The 16,410-nt window shown below is 39.5% G+C and overlaps 1 protein-coding gene across 6 annotated transcripts in view; it reads right to left on the reverse strand.

The window, feature by feature from the left end:
* slc25a25b (solute carrier family 25 member 25b) overlaps nt 1-16,410 on the reverse strand; it is a 29,737-nt gene that overhangs the window by 5,497 nt on the left and 7,830 nt on the right. Inside the window, exons 1-8 of one of the 6 annotated variants that reach the window (XM_072665963.1) lie at nt 12,218-12,278; nt 11,413-12,062; nt 5,254-5,380; nt 4,956-5,043; nt 3,937-3,972; nt 3,490-3,601; nt 1,958-2,116; nt 290-442 (exon numbers count right to left, since the gene is read on the reverse strand). In XM_072665963.1, the coding sequence (XP_072522064.1) occupies nt 290-442; nt 1,958-2,116; nt 3,490-3,601; nt 3,937-3,972; nt 4,956-5,043; nt 5,254-5,380; nt 11,413-11,655 (918 nt within the window). In that variant the 5' untranslated portion in view covers nt 11,656-12,062; nt 12,218-12,278. Of the gene's footprint in view, nt 1-289; nt 443-1,957; nt 2,117-3,489; nt 3,602-3,825; nt 3,904-3,936; nt 3,973-4,955; nt 5,044-5,253; nt 5,381-7,659; nt 7,819-11,412; nt 12,063-12,217; nt 12,279-16,410 lie in introns of those variants that run through there. The other 5 variants (XM_072666044.1, XM_072665814.1, XM_072666115.1 and 2 more) reach the window with 5 other exon arrangements.

Raw genomic sequence — 16,410 nt, forward strand, 5'->3', positions numbered from 1 at the left:
TCATTAAATGATAAACAACTGATCACAGTAAAATGGCACTGGCAGTGTCCCCTGTTCTTGCATGTGTGGTTGTGTGATAAGCTTATTATGTTACAGACATGGCCCACTGAAACAGCTCTAATACGATTACACACTAATTACCTGAAGAGATGATCGTTATTAGTTATTACTATACACCATCGTGAAGGCGCATTTAATTCCTGTGATAATTGAATCCTAATCAGCCTGAAGACTAGAGAGACCAAGAGAATCCTCAACACACTAAACTGCACTTTGGGGTAAAGCTTACCTGCTCATACGCCATGAACTTGATGGCGGACTCGGGTGCAATCTTTAAGACGTTCATGCCGTTCCCTCGCCATAAGGACCGAATTCCACCCTCGCGGATCATTTGAGAGAAACCACCTGCGATGCACATGGTGTTGCTACGAGACGCATGGACCTAGAAACAATCAATCAATCAGTAGGTCAAGTTTAAAGCTGGTTCCTTCATGTATTTTTAAACATGGAACACATGCCAAATGAGTTTAAATTAAATTAAATATAAAAGAAGAACCACAGTCATATTACTCTAGCTGACTGAAATATCGCCTCTGCTGCTCTACACATATGAAATCAGCTCCTTCATAACATCTGAGCAGCAGAAATACATACTTTGGGGATATAAACTGCTGCTAACTTGCCTTTATTTTAAATTTAAACTTTTATTAAATGGTACTTTATATCCTTATTCATTTTGTCTATATCTCTGCCGTATTGATCATTTCATTTTATTATCTCATCTTTTTCCATTATTACAATAATTTGTATTTATTTGAATGTATAGTTCATTTTGTTTTTACTTAATGTTTGATCAGTAGGCAGTAGGTCACAAAAAGCATATTTATGAAAACAGTTTACTCTGATTCCTAGGAAGTGTTTCAGAGCATACTTCCCCAGGGATGGAGGCTATTTTAAAGGACATTTGACCAAAACATGTACTTTTTTTATGCTTATTACAGACTTTTCTTTAGTTGCAGGGTTAAAGGATCACAGCAGAAACACTCTCCTGTTCATAACTGCGCTTTCTAAGACCTGCTTGCTCCAGAACCCCACAAAAACACTGTTCAGCATTTTTACGGGCATGCTACAATTTTCCGAACATGGTTTTAACAGTGAGTAATAGATGGCAAGCAAGTCCTCCTGTGGAACCCTGGTTTCTGGCCACCACTGTAAGGAAGTGAAGCCGTTTGCAAGCTTTTTTTTCACAGCCAGGTCAGAATAATAAGGATTACTTGAATGTTTTGAACGTGACATCCAAAACGGTCATTATCCTCCTCAAATGTGTTAGCGTTACTGAGTAGAAGGTAGCGGGAACAGCTTATAACCATGACGTTAATCAATAATCACTTCCTTGTCTGCTGTTTTCAAATGACAATTGTTACCTTGCTCCTGTTCCTACTCATTTTCTACAACTGGCCCCTAGTTTTGAGGTCGAACTTCTTTATGGTCCAGGATTACAAGTGTAGTCCAACTTTGATTGTTGAGCATTTTAAAAGCTTTTACAATATACTGCAAGAGTAAAAAGATTCAACCTTATGATTAACAGGAAACGGCTGTTAAAACCTTTGACCGTAAAGTTGCCTTTCTGTCTCGTGAATGCAGTGCAACTCAGTCTTACCTTTCACCTATTTAGTCATGTAATCACTAGATAATACATCCCACATCCCATAGTATGCAACCCCTTACCCACGCTCAAGAGCCGAGTCAGCCAATGTCATCACTTAATATGGTTCAAAAACTGATGACCTCAGTAACAGTGTAGAGTGAAAGTGTTTGGGCAAGTTATAAATTAATTAGTGCTGCTCTTAATTAATGCAGCTGTCAGCAACTCAGATTTGTGCAGCAAATTCTTTAACACAGTCAAATTGCTAAAGTTTCAAATAGCTAAAATATGCAGCTCCCTGGGGGTCCTTACTTGCATGAGTACTTTGAGACGATCCAGCGGGGCAGTACAAGTGCGGGACACAGCGCCTGCCCCACCTCCCGCTACCAAGTGACGCCACCACATGCCTGTCTTCTTCTCCTCTGCCGTGAACTCATCAGGCACCATCAAACTCTCCCCCACGTCAAAAATCTGAAAGTAGTAAATTATATTACAAACTTTAGATGAAAAACATCCCATTCTTATATTAAATTAAAAAGGCTGAGAATTTAATCTTGATTATGGACACTGGCACTGGTGTGTAAAATTTGAGGGGTGTAAATAAAAGTACTTTTTACAGCCACGTTTTGGTTATGCTGTTTTCCTTTTGAAGAGGGACACAACAGTGTTTAAGGCTGATTGTATGTCAACTTCATGTACTGAACTCTAATTATTCAACTATGCCAAAGTTAATACAGTGCAATTCTGGGGGCACCTTCAAGAAAGTTTATTTGTACAATTTGGTTCAACTTTTAGAACCAAGTTTAGCCATAGAGGAAGCGCATTAGGTCACAACCATATTGTGAATTATGCAAGTTGTTTACTTGGGTAATGTCTGCAATTGTGAAAGAGACCAACAGAAAGAACCATTTTCGGGTCATGCCAGATGAGGTTGTTAGGTTATATTAAAGAATTTATGCTACACTGACTGAAACCTAGAGACTGAGGACATGATCAGACACTGACTGTTTTTCTGTGATAAAGGCTTGCTGGTTTTATCTTGAAAAAAGGGACGCAGAGCAAGCAGGGTGGAGGCCCCAGACAGTCACATGCCAGTAGTAAACACCTCTACTACCATTACGTAACGTTTATCAAGGGTTTGCCTTATGTGCATTAATTGATGCTTCACTGTATCAATTTCAGATGCTTCTTTCTAATACTTCTAATTTTAATCCCAAAAGTTGCATCTTATATGGGACCAATATTAAAAATACCACAAAACCTGGGCTCACAGCCCGCATTCCTATCTCCTAGACATGGAGACTTATAGCTCACTTGTTTACAGGTGTTAACATGGCCAGTGTGAAGTACATGTGAGTGTCTCAATTCGTCTAAAGAAGCAGACAGACTGACGCAGAAAGTCATAAGGCTGTGCAAGTGACGCTCCAGGAAGTAAAGAGCCACTGATGATCTGATCACTGTAACAGGATTAAACTGGAAATCACTGACCCTGCGTGTCCCTGAATAGCGCATTTTACACGAAAGCTAATTCAAGTGAAGCTTAAAGTCTATGAATGACTAAGGGGGTAAATGTCTGCAGTAAATTGAGCTCCTGGTCCTAAGGGTCAACGATGAGACCAGTACACCAGTATCCAGGCTGTGCTGTCTTCAGCTCTTTGAATGACGCAGGCACTTCTTACCTTGTTATTGGTTACGTAGCCTAAAGAGCAAACGTCATAAGCCCAGAATAACCCGTAAAGCTCATTCAGTTAAGCAAGTAAACAGCAAAAAACTATACTTGACTGGAAAGACTGAAGGACTGTAACTTAATGGCAGAACTGAAGTGCTGTAGCATTTCAGCTTACCGTCGAATGTTTCCAGTAGAGGATGATTTCAGGGATGTTGTCAGCTGGGTGAAGCAGGTGATAGTCCCTCCATTCGTTCCAGTCAATAGTCATTGTCCCGTTCTTGTCCATACTGCATGGAAGGAACCAAATACAGATACTTTGTTAAAATTCCTGTGATCAGCAGCAGCTGCAGTTGCTCTTCACTCTTGGTTCCTGAATGCTAACAGCTAAAATTAAATCATCTAACCAACAGCTCCTGTTAACAGCCATGTGAATGGATCTGAATTTTCATCATGCACTGAAGTGTCCAAAAAGACCACAAGAATAAACAAAAAGGATCTAGCATCGGCTTACATGTTTTCTCATAGAATGAAATGAGTGGATTTGGAAAGAAAAAAAGCAGCAGAGACGAAGTGAAAGGGGAGGCAAGCCAAGCAGAAGGAGGAGAGAAGACAGCTTACTTACTACATTATAGGGGCCCAGATATGGCCCCTCCTAATTCTGAGAAGACATGGAGGAGGAGGGACAAAAAGAGCAAGACTGTGTTCATGAGAGAACAGAGCGAGATGCAGTGGGTCAAGAGGAAAGAGCAAAGAAAGACGCACACACACACACAGACACACACAATGACTTCAACAACTATTCAAACTTTAAAACATTTATATAAAGAATATAATAAAATAAAAATGTAAAAATGACAAAATCCAATTTTCCAACTTTTCTAGAAGCAAATATAAAGAGAATCTGTGAATTAATTTTTACTAAAGAAATTGCATATTATATATGCACTACATAATAAACTTTTTTTAAATAAATGTATGAAATAAAATGCATCAATACAATTTAGGAAATGATGCAGAATAATAAACATAAGTATTCAGTAATGCAAATCATTAGTATACAGTCATTTTTATATATTTTCTTAATAAAACATTAGCTTTAAAATGAGCCATTTTCCATTAAGCTCAACATCTAAAAATTGGCCATAATGCTCAAACTACTCCAACACTCACTCTAATTTACAGGAAGAAACAAACAACTCACATCACACAATGTGAATGTTTGCTGTTACACCACCCCCTCCCCAGCATCACCCAGACACCAATACCCATAAAAAAACACAATGTCATCTCTAATTACATTTATACTAAGGACAGTATTTGATCAAATATTCACATATTAAATGTGATTTTATAGCTGCAGCCCTAATGCATGGCCATCTTCAATTGTGCGTAGCTGTAATTAATATCTAAAATTAAAATAAGTTACACAAAGATTAAAACCTGGTGGAAATATCTTACACTTAAAACATCTCATGTAATGTTGGATTGTCACGCCTCAGGGATGCTTAGGTTACTGCATAGTCACTTACTCACATACGTTAATCACTGTTTAGTGTGTTCCATGCTCAACAAAGGGTAATTAGGTGGATATGAAGGAGCCAGATAGATGTTCAGCCCAATCAAAGGACATGGTGAACTCACCTCTTAAGAATTTTCTCTGCCTGCTGCTCTGAGATGTGCACTCCCAGGTCTCTCAGTGACTGCATGATCTCCTGTGAATCGATGCACCCTGCAGAGATGAGAATCGGGAAACATTTTCACAGAGTCATATCTGCTTAAAACTACCTTAATCTAAACTTGAAGCTAGTCAGTCAGTCAGCTATAGCCAGTAGCCCTTTTTGCATTTCCAAAGCCAGCAACATGATGAATGATGCAAATGCCACAAACTTTACAATAACAAAAAAGGCTGCTGGCAGGATAAACCCACATCACTCCCTACCATCATTCTTCTTGTCTAGACTTTTGAAGACCAGCCGTAGCTTCTTCTCATGGTCCCTAAGGTAGTGCACAAACTCCTCAAAGTCCAGCTGGCCATCCAGGTCCTTATCTCCAGCTTTCACGATTTTCTAAAACACACAAAAAACAAGTGAATTAGAGCGAAGGTCATGCTAATGTGTTCAAGACAGAAGGTTCTGGAAGTCATAGAGATGATGGCTTTCGGAAGACTACCGACATATGGGCTCTGTTTAGTCAGGGCCGCTGTGAAAGGTCCGCTGTGTACACCATCATACCCATTAGCACTGTTTGGAGACACCACAAACACAATGTATTTGGTGGAGGAGCCACAGGCTTTCAGGGGCTGAGTGCTTAAGAGAGATATCTGAGTAAGGGTTCGGAATCGAACCATTGAGTTTAAAGAGCGTACGGAATGGATGGGAATGGAGGCGATGGTTTAATTTTTAACTTCATCTTAACCCAAGGAGAATGACATCATGTTCAATACAGCGATCTATTCAGAGACTACCGAGAACATGGCAACCCTGTTCTGAGTAGGTATTGTACAGACTTTATTATTAACCAATTATTCAATTCCAAACACCACCTTGGGCAAAATATGTCTTTACTAGAAGAGGTGAAATATTCAACTATTCAGTAGAATATTTGTGTGTGCTACAGGCTATGTCCTGTCCTAGTTCATTCATTTGGTAGAAAAATGACTGGACATCTGCACGATTGCTGACCCAAACCAAACCTTTTTACACTGTAGAAAACTGTTGGACCTTTTATTCATATTCGTGTTACCATGCGAGTGGTGTGACTTTGTGGAGGCAGACATCCACACAGACTTGCAGGCATTTTGTAAAGTTATTATTACAGACAAATTAATCAAGCAATTATATCTTAACTTATGTGACTTTTTCAAAACATTAAATTATAATTTGCTTTACAAATAATTGACAAATGGGCTTAAAAACAAAAACGTCCAACTAAAAAAAAAAAGGATGGTATTACGGACAGTTCTTTACAGATGGATAGTAAAGTAATAGTACAAGCTACAAGTAATACATTTATTATGCCAGGTAAAAAACACTGAAATCTAGGACCATTAAAACATGTATCCCTTGTCTTGGTATTCTTTACCCTTTACGTTCAACCAGTGTTGGACTGGGCAGCAATTCATTTTTTTTGCTGGTGATTGTCAGCACTTCCCCACAGCAACCATCAACTGGCTGGAGCGTGTACTGAATGACTTTATTGATAAATACATGAACTGTCTAACAGCTGGAAATACGCCACCCTGTAGTATTAACCTTTTTACATGAAGCACTGCGATAACATTCAGAAATCAGTAGTGAACTGAAACAATTAGAGGACAATTAGATTACAGTAGTAAGATTCAGTATACATCCAAGTGTACACACTTACTACCATATTGTCTTTTACTTGATTAAAAACACTAACCATGTATTTTTGTACCCCTGGCCTCAGGTCTTAACACCAGAACCACTGCATCCACACTCCGGTTAGCCAGGATAATGGTTGGGATATTAAATGCATGTGTGAAAATTGTAGGATACAAACAGCTAAACACTATTTTCCCCCATTCTGAAAGAGTCTTTGAAATGAAAATAACCACAATCACCTAACCCTAACCCAGAGCTGAAAAAACGACTACCAGCCATTTCGGACCACTATCGGCAAGACGCAATTCTTTAAGATAGCCATTTTCGAAGCACAGCACTGTCCACATTGGGACCTGAGCCCCATTAAGCCGGACAACAGACTCAGACAAGTGGGTCAAGATAACTGTAACGAGATAGAGAGACCTGTAGAGAGTTATAAAAAGATACAGGTGCTTCCTGAGCAAAACCTGTTAATGAACCCTCTCAAGGGAGAAGACAAGGAGGGGTGTGCAATTGCCTTACATAATTTTCATTTACAACAAGCAAGCAGACTCACTTAAATCACCAATTAAAAATGTATTATTGCAAGTAGTCAATAGCAGTAAATACTGTAGGGTACCGTGATGATTAGGTAAAAGCGATTTTTTTGGTCCAATGGAACCAAAGAAGTATTGTCTGATTCATGAGAGCCTGCCAGCCAATTTAAATGAGGGCACTCAGAGAGCAAGTGAACTAATCTGGATTAAATATCTAAAATAGGAACACAATGGTAATGAATGGAGAAGCTTCTACGCATCCTTACTAGATGATTCTAGATGTAGTCTGAGATGTTGACGTACTCTAATGAATCTAAGATGTAAAAACAGTATTTGAACTTATCTAGGAGCAGCTGTTCATTCAAACCCAGCAGAGACAGTAAACAAAAAGAGTAAAATGTGAACAGTAAGATGAAGTGAAAGTAACTAACCTGACTAACAAACTGTAAGAAGTCAGTGACCTACCTTTCGCCATTTTCTGTACGTGGTAAATTCCTGAGACGGAAGAAATAAACTCAGTTTGAAAAGAGACTTCAACTCTGCTGGTAGACCATTTGATTCAAAGTATTCAAACTCCGTCTGAGACGAACTAGGCACGGGCACGTAGAGACACAGGCACAGCATTTTCAGAAAAATGCAAAAAGCAAAAATTAAATATTAATTTAAATAGTGATCAACAAATACGTCTGTATATAAAAAATAAAAATAAAAACAAGCTTCTAACCACCCCCAGTGGCACTCCGCAACAACCGGTGCTTTAACTCTGACACACTGTGTAATAGAGCAGAGCAACCCTCCCTCCAACCTTGGCTCGTGGGGACGTTCTGTAGTGTGATTGGCTTGAGCAATACCTGCCCCTGCTTAACTCTCTTCCATTCATTGGAGAACTGAGTATCAAGGCTGGTATTCGGGCTAGTGCACCATGTGGTATTTCTTAGAAGAGTCACACATTTATGTTGGAAGGAGGGAAGACAGACTGCATGAATTTCCTTAAATAAGCCAGGAGATGATCTACCAACAAATAAAAGAGGAAGAATGGAGAGGGGGGGGACAAGCATTTAGATGCATTTCTGACAGTGTACCCCTCATATCAAAGTAATAAATGTAACCTCTGTATGAGTGGATCTTCACATTACTCTTCAGAGCCACCAACACGTCATTCCAGGAAAAGATGCCCTCTGGTAAGTTAGGCCAAAACCATTCATTGTAAACTTGAGTCATGGCTGAGTCACTCGTTCAGTGAGGCATCCTTTACATTCAGAGAAAGAGAACAATGAAGTCAACATACTCAGCCTCAGGCTCACCTGCAGTCACAAAACACTCTTACATACAGTACATACCAACAGGTGAAAGTGTAATTTGAACCCGCAAGCAAAAAGCAAACACCTTTTCACAGAAGCATTTACCAACTGAAGCCACTGAACCAGTTAAAAGATAAAAGCTGTATATGATTTAAATCCAGTAAAATTCAGCGAATATTTTGTTGCGTTCATACTCAACCCTGGCTCTGGAAATGGGGAAACATACAAAGTGGCTTGGACCGAGAAACACAACATTATCCCAGCCAACGGGGGGCGACTGAGGAAGGGAAGGGGCAGGGGAGACTATGTATCTGCTACGTGTTGAAGTACATGCATTGTCAAGGAAAGATGGCTGAGAAACAGGAAAAAAAGGAAAAGATCTGACAAACAAAAGCTGAACAAAAGTTCTTAGATCAGGCAAGGGGAAAGACACGTGTAAACATTGGTGAGGCCTTTGGACGGCGGAGAGACCTCAGAATGTTGAAGACATGAAAAGGGATGAGGATGTTGCTCTTTTTCTGCTCAATAGGTGGGTAACCATGACTTATTTTAGACAGAAATAGCTCAGTATTGTTTAGTCCCATTGTGAATGTTTGTGATGGATAATCACAACTTTTTGGTTTGCTGAGCTGCAGCAATTGTAGCAACAGTCTGCAAACCCACAACCAAGCTAATTACTTGCCATGACGTTGTTCTTTCTAATGTTATATCATGGTATTTGATCATACAACATTTGCAAAGGGTTTTATGGCCACACAGATCAAAAAAGATGTTTGCTGGCACACTAGGATTATTTGGATTCAAGGCAGAGCTTCTGAAGGAGCTCTGAAGGAAGGGGTGTGTTTGTTTTGCTGAGGAGTTCAAATATTAACAGCCGTTTTCTAGGATCATATACAGAGTCTCTTTAGGTTTTTACCAACTTCCAACTTTACCGCCAAGAGACTCGAAACTGGCTGTAGAAGCAGGATATCCTTCATTCCAACCAAATATTAACATCTTTGGAAAGATAGCTGTAGCCCTTTCTTTTCCATGATGTTTTGGAATGACCATTTTATGCTCCATAATGAGTCATTTTCAATCACTACCTGTTCAAAAAGGGAAAACAGCAAGTCAAGCAATGAGTAATATTTATAGTGCCAAATAGGTGTTGACAGAAAATAGGCCCCAGACTTTACTTTGTAAAGATAGGTTTGGGTAAAGCAAAGCTGGTACAGTGACTGCCTGAATGAAAAGCTTACTGTTTAAGACTAGGTAAGGAAGCTACTGCGGTGGAAAGATATGTTTGCGTTCCCAGGATTTTAGTAGATTGCTGATTCAGTATCCAGCAGTTACATCTGCATTATCTTTAGGGAGTCTTCATAATATCAAAGGCAAAAGAGGTCCTACAAATGCTCAATGGAATATCCTCTCCTCAAACCCTTCGTTACTGCCATTTAGCTAATTAATTTGTTACCTTGGTGCTAATCAAGCTATTATTTCAGGAAATGAGCTTATTAAACAGACTTAAAACAAAAATTAAGGAGCAACAGGCTAGCAAAGCAGTACTTAGGAACTAACAATGGTGAACCTGGAAAATACTGGTTAGACTGCACCTTGCTCCCCAGCCCTGTTTTTGTTTTCCCAATATGACCTATAAAGAAAGCCAGTAGCCCTCAGCAATGTCAACAAAATCTAAATGTAGTCAACATGATCCATCCAGGAATGCCTAGTTGTTTGGGCATGTTTATGCTGTGGTATATATTTAGATGTCAGGTGCTTCAACTGTAATACTATTAATCTCTTGTCACCTTGGCTGTAGATTTTTTAGCTGGCTCTAGGGAAAGTGTTACCCAAACCCTGCCAACATCCTCCAGTCCTACGACGTTTTAGCTTGTTTATTAGTGAGTGCATAACTTCCTTACATTATTAAAATATATATAATATATATTGCATAACAAGTGTTACTATTGTACCTCAGATGGGCAATGAAGGGGTTTTCTCTTTTTAATGTTGCACATGCTGCACATTATTAGAAATGTCACTAAAAGACATAAATCTCTTTATTCTGACTTCAAATGTAGGAGATTTACACCACGGACAACAATCTCTCCAGTTCTACCCTTTCTGAAACACAGCCAATTTGGAAGCAGGACCAGCCCATGCTGACACTGAAAAATCCATCACACTTGTTCAGGGGCTATGGTGCAGGGGTGTTGAGTCTAGCAAATTGAGGCATGACTCAGAAGCATTAGACAGGTTTTAGAAAGCAGTGCCAGACATCTTTGCTTGAGTCGGTTAGATCAAGACTGTACTCTTGTGGATTAAGATTACATTTTCCAGGATGGGGCTGTAATAGTGTCTAATGCACTTATGGTCCTTTCATCATCTATTTAGCAATGAAAGGTCATTTATAGCAGAGCCGAATGAAAGAGTAGGAGGCAGAAACGTCTTTTCATAGTGATACTACTGCTTCAAGAGAAAACTTTGGTTGACCCAAAGTTATTCTGAATATCCTTCTTTAAACAGCAAAACTAAAGAGTGCCTCAAAATATATTTATATTTAGTCTACAAACAAACGTTCACATGCATATAAATTGCACTTCTGCTGTTTCAAACCTGGCAAGAAATTGAAAAAGAAGTTCTGCTGAGTCTGTAACTCCTCAATTGATTATGAAATGGTGTGGATTTTCCCTCCATTATAAAACAGCTGGCTTCCAAATGCTGAAGTTCCCATTGGTGGTAGAAGCCTGTTAGGCTCCACCTCTTTCCAGTTTATCATATAATAACATATTTATTATATCCAGTTTATCCTGTTTGTCCTGTCAATTACAATGATACTACCTACTACAGTTCAATTTACTTTATTTCTGTAAAAATAACAAAGGCCAGCAACTTCTAAAGGGCTGTCTTAAGTGCAATACGACTGAGACCATAATACCTGATGAAGGTCCATAGGGGGCGCCATTAATATCAGCATAGTAGTTTTCTTTGCTGCTGTTGGGTCACACTCCTTCTTATCATCTGATTCTGCCTGCAAACCATTCTGCTTTGGATCCTGCGGGGTCCCAGAAATTGTAGCAACTTGTTCGTTCTTCTCAGCTGGTGGCTCTGAGGAAACATCCTTGCTTGCTGAAGATCTCAAAAACCAACGCGACACAGACAACCAAATGTCCTGGAACATCTCGAAAAAGGATGCTACAGATGCTGTGGTATGCGTCCTTGTGTGTGTGAGCACAGCAGAGATATGCCCACAGTGCCTTCCTGTCCCAAGTAGGTTATGAGAGTAAACTTATGTTCTACCAAACAAACAATAAAAAAGCCAACAAATGCTCGGGGATGTTTGGGGCTTGTGCATGTGTGTATAGGGCACTGAGGTGCAGTGTGTTCGGCCAAGAGGATAAGGTCAACTGAGGACACTGGCAGACTGCGGCCCGGCTTCCTCAGCAGCCACACACACTTGCACAACTCCTCAGCAACCTGGCAATCCAGTGCGCGAACCAGTTCTCCCAGTCCTCTTTCAAACTTCACCCTCCATCAAAAAGCAGACCTAACATCCACCAGATCAGGGCAGATGTTGTACCCTTGATGCTTAAAAAAATATATAAAAAAAAAAAAAAAACAAGGAAGAGAATGATTTCAGAGTATTTCTTGCAACCTAAAGGGAGTAAAACTAACAAAGTCCTCACAGTGTCTAAAAACTAGCGATGATGAACAAAATAAATGCAGGAATGCAGATCTCTCACTCTCTCTGCAGAACCCGGTCTGCTGCTGCTGCCGGTCAGTTCCACGCTAGCCGCCTCCACAGCCGGCAAATAGTGATGCAGTTAAAATAAAAAAGGTGCAACCTCACTGCAGCTTGCATCAACCAATCAGAGCCTCCCACACTGACAGGTCCAGCCCCAAGTGGCCATGCAGCCTGTGAGAGGCCAGAACACTGAAGGCTAATGGGTTGGTCTTTTGCCATTCAGCAGTGTGAAATATCTGCTGATTTTTTTTTTTTTTTTTTGCCACACAGCTTTCCCTTAGTCATTCCGTCATTGTCAGGATCACCATGGAAACCCCATCCAAGAGCAGATTTGCACAGACAACGAGCAGCAGAGCGGTTCCTATTTACACATTAATGCGTATGTGTGTGTCTTCACCACAATCACAAAATGTACTGAAATCATTGCTCTCACATCAGTCACATCTCAGCTCTCTCGCTTTTAGCAAACGCCTTTTTCTAGCCTACAAAAACCATAAAGCCCCCTCCACCCAGGTTTCCCTTGTGACGTCCAGGAGAATCCTGTGCACTCTCTTGCTCCATTGATCGCACTAGAAAGAGAGAGAGAGGGAGGGAGGGAGGAAAAGCTACTGCATAAAAATAACTCCCACCACAGAGTCTAGCTGTAGAGAAATCTCACAGACTGAGTTTGTTAGCTTGGGGTAAAGTAGGCTATTTACTAAAACTCAACAGTATTTTTGTCACATATTAATAATAAAATAAACATCTGATAAAAAATAAAGATAAAATTGCCATGCTTCCTGTGTGCCTTCTGTCAAAATATATGCCCTACAAACTAACAAGGCTTGTTCTGACTGGACTGCACTGTTCAAGGGCCCGTCTCAGCAAATTAAATCTAAACTCTATTTAAACTGGTGTCCTCCGCATTTAACTCATCTGGTAGTGAACACACACACACACACACACACACACACACACACACACACACACACACACACACACACACACGTTAGGGGCAGTGAGTACACTCACACACCTAGAGCGGTGGGCAGCCAACTCCAGCGCCCGGGGAGCAGAGAGGGTAAAGGGCCTTGCTCAAGGGCCCAACAGTGGCAGCTTGCCGAGCCCGGGAATCGAACCCACAACCCTGTTATCGATACAGCGCTCTAACCGCTGAGCCACCACTGCCCCACTGTTTAGTCCATCAGGTCTGTAATAGGAATAGTAACTTTTTTTTTACCACTCAGTGATAAAACTCTCACATCTGCATGACAATAATATTACCAGAAAAAGAAGGAATTTGTAGTTTGAAGGTTTGCAGCTCGTCACAGGTTCACATTTGCAGCAGTTCAAAACACTGGCTCTTATTTCAGTTTTCTCTTCACAAACACAGAAAGTGTTTAATATCAACCACAGAAACCTCAAAACCCCCGCCCCAGATCCCCGTCCCAACCCTGTGCACGCATTACAGAATTGAGCTGGTTAACTGAGGTTATACTATATAGTTACAGTGATTTAGTTAGACACAAAAACGTGTTCTGCATTTTACAAGAAACACAGTGTGGGTTAACAGGTAAACTCCTCTTGGGCCCAAACTCTTCTGCTTTCCTGTGTGAAGCAACATACTGGTACTTCTCCTGCACTGGGAGAGACTCACTTCCCACAACAAACCCACTAGGTTAGGCTGAGTCACATATACAGATGCAGTTAGGCTGTTACACTGTTGAGTAAAGCACTTCCACAACATCAGGGATCACACAATGATGTGTCAACAGTCAATGCTGGCTGTGTGAGAATGAGCAGAGAGAGGGAGTTACACATCTGCCCTTGCACAAAGACACACTGTACTGACACAAGATAGAACTGTTGAGGGCTTCATTTAGCAGCTGCTAAAATAAGTTAGTTATTACGACCACAGTCGTCACCACAAATGTCAAAAACATTCCCACCTCCATCAGAATCGCAGCCCTGATTGGTCCAAGACATGTTTATGAAGGGAAATCTGCAGGTCTGTGCTGCATTAGAAGCCACGTCAGGGTTCCTGGATAAAACCATGCTTCAAGTTATCTGGCAAAAAAAAAAAAATCCTGCTTCACAGGACATTCATAGCAGGGAGATATAAATATGAGTTGTAAATGTATTTCAGCTGTTTCGTCAATATGGTCCAGAGCATTTAGTAATAGTCCTAGATAATCATGTGCAAATTACACACAGTATATATTAACAGCAACATGGTTCTACAACCACTAATAAGAATATTAATAATAATTCAATATCATAATGGACACACACAATAAATAAATAAATAAATAAATAAATAAATAAACAAACAAACACACTATTAGTTTGAACTAATTTTATATAATCAGGTTTCTTTGATTTTTATCATTTACATTTTTTATATATAGTGGTCTTACTGGTTTGATTGTTATTTTATATTTCTTACCATTTTAATGTGTTGCTGTGCTCCAGATAATAATATATCCAGATCATAATAATCATCATAACCATTATTATTATTATTATTATTATTACTACTACTACTACAATGTTAACATGCTACTACTACCAATTTTTTTAGACAATTTATTTGGAACTGCCATAAAACCAGATTAAAAAGGTAAGATAATATATCTTCAGATACGTAATCAATATTCCTCATTTTTTATTCACTCTATTGTTTACTTTGTTTTGTATTATTCATTTTACGATTATATGTATCCTTAATACAGTAAAGCTTTGTCTTTGTTACTGCTTTTGAATTGTATTTATTATATTAATAAGTGTTGCACAGCTTTGACAACAAGTATGCCAATTAAGCATACTTGATTTAAACTGTACAGAATTCCCTGGATGGTCTGATTAAAACTGTCCAAATTTCCAAACTACAAGGTCGTTAATAATAAAAAGTCCTACTTTTAATTGTGTTAAATAAATCAGACATTATTGTGAGTGTTTGTTTAAAACACTACTTTAAATACAATAGAGGAGAGGGACCGAGTGTGCCCTCTATTGTTTGTTTCACAAACATCATCATGTATCACAGAGTAGCAATCACACTGTTTCCAAATTAAACTTAAATACCAACGTTCCTTAAAATGTTCCTACTCAAAACAAAAGTGCCTCTTCTGTACAATTGTTGTATACTTGGGGAGGTGGGCTGCATGCTATTTACATGAGAAAGTCATTTGTTTGAATACCACGAGTCATGGAGGCTTCGTAAGCTGTGTACTCTCTGAGGTTAGAAATGCTGAGGAAGCCTAACAAGCCACTTCACCTGAGAGAATAAGTAAGTGTCACCTGGAGACATGCTAATGATGAGGTTTCTGGGCTTGCTGAATGAATCAGTCATGACTGGGTTCTCCAGGATAGAAATACCTTCTCCACCTATTCTGTGGTATGTCCCAGTACACCCAACCCAACTACACAGAGTAACGTTATATAAATCAGTCCAGTCACTGAAGCCTTTTTTTATTACTCCGTCATCTATACAATCAGAGTCATGTGACAGGATTTCTCAAGAATGCATGCATACCATGATTAGTCATACTCTGAGTGACACATACCAGCTTTCGACATTCAAGCTTCAACCACTACATACTGGCAGAGTTTGAAAAAGAGTCAACACTGATGACAATTCCCCCCCCATTGGCCTTATACTTATTTAGGTATTACACAAGGGTTCAACATTAAATGAAGTGAGATGCCTTGATCCGGTCCCCCTCCTTTCAATCAGAATACCCTAATGCTGAGTATCAGCCAATCCCACATGTTTAAGATCTTAAAATACAGTCGGACCATTGAGCTCTCAGTTACTTTAAAATCACTTTGTGTGTCAGGTGTATATAGTGGTACACACACTTATGTTTGGGCTGTAAAATAAATATTGTATATTGGGGATGCTTTAATCAGGTTATTTTGCACCCCTTAATGCTTAATCTCTCAATGCTAAGTATCAGCCAATCCCAATATGATCTTTGTGTTTGTATAAAAAACAGTCACACAGTTTAGATACGATGAGCTGCTGATTTATACATTCAGTAAAATCTCTTTTTTGTATCAGTTTCTATAATTAGTAGAGCTGAGCAATATGACAATATTGTATCATATAGCAATAAATTTTGTTATCGTGGTACACAATATGCTTTTATTAGCGTATCGTAGATATCATCAGTGCTTAAAAAGCACTAATTAACTCCATGTTTCATTAGA

Source organism: Salminus brasiliensis, chromosome 1, assembly GCF_030463535.1.
Source record: "Salminus brasiliensis chromosome 1, fSalBra1.hap2, whole genome shotgun sequence".
Taxonomy (NCBI): domain Eukaryota; kingdom Metazoa; phylum Chordata; class Actinopteri; order Characiformes; family Bryconidae; genus Salminus; species Salminus brasiliensis.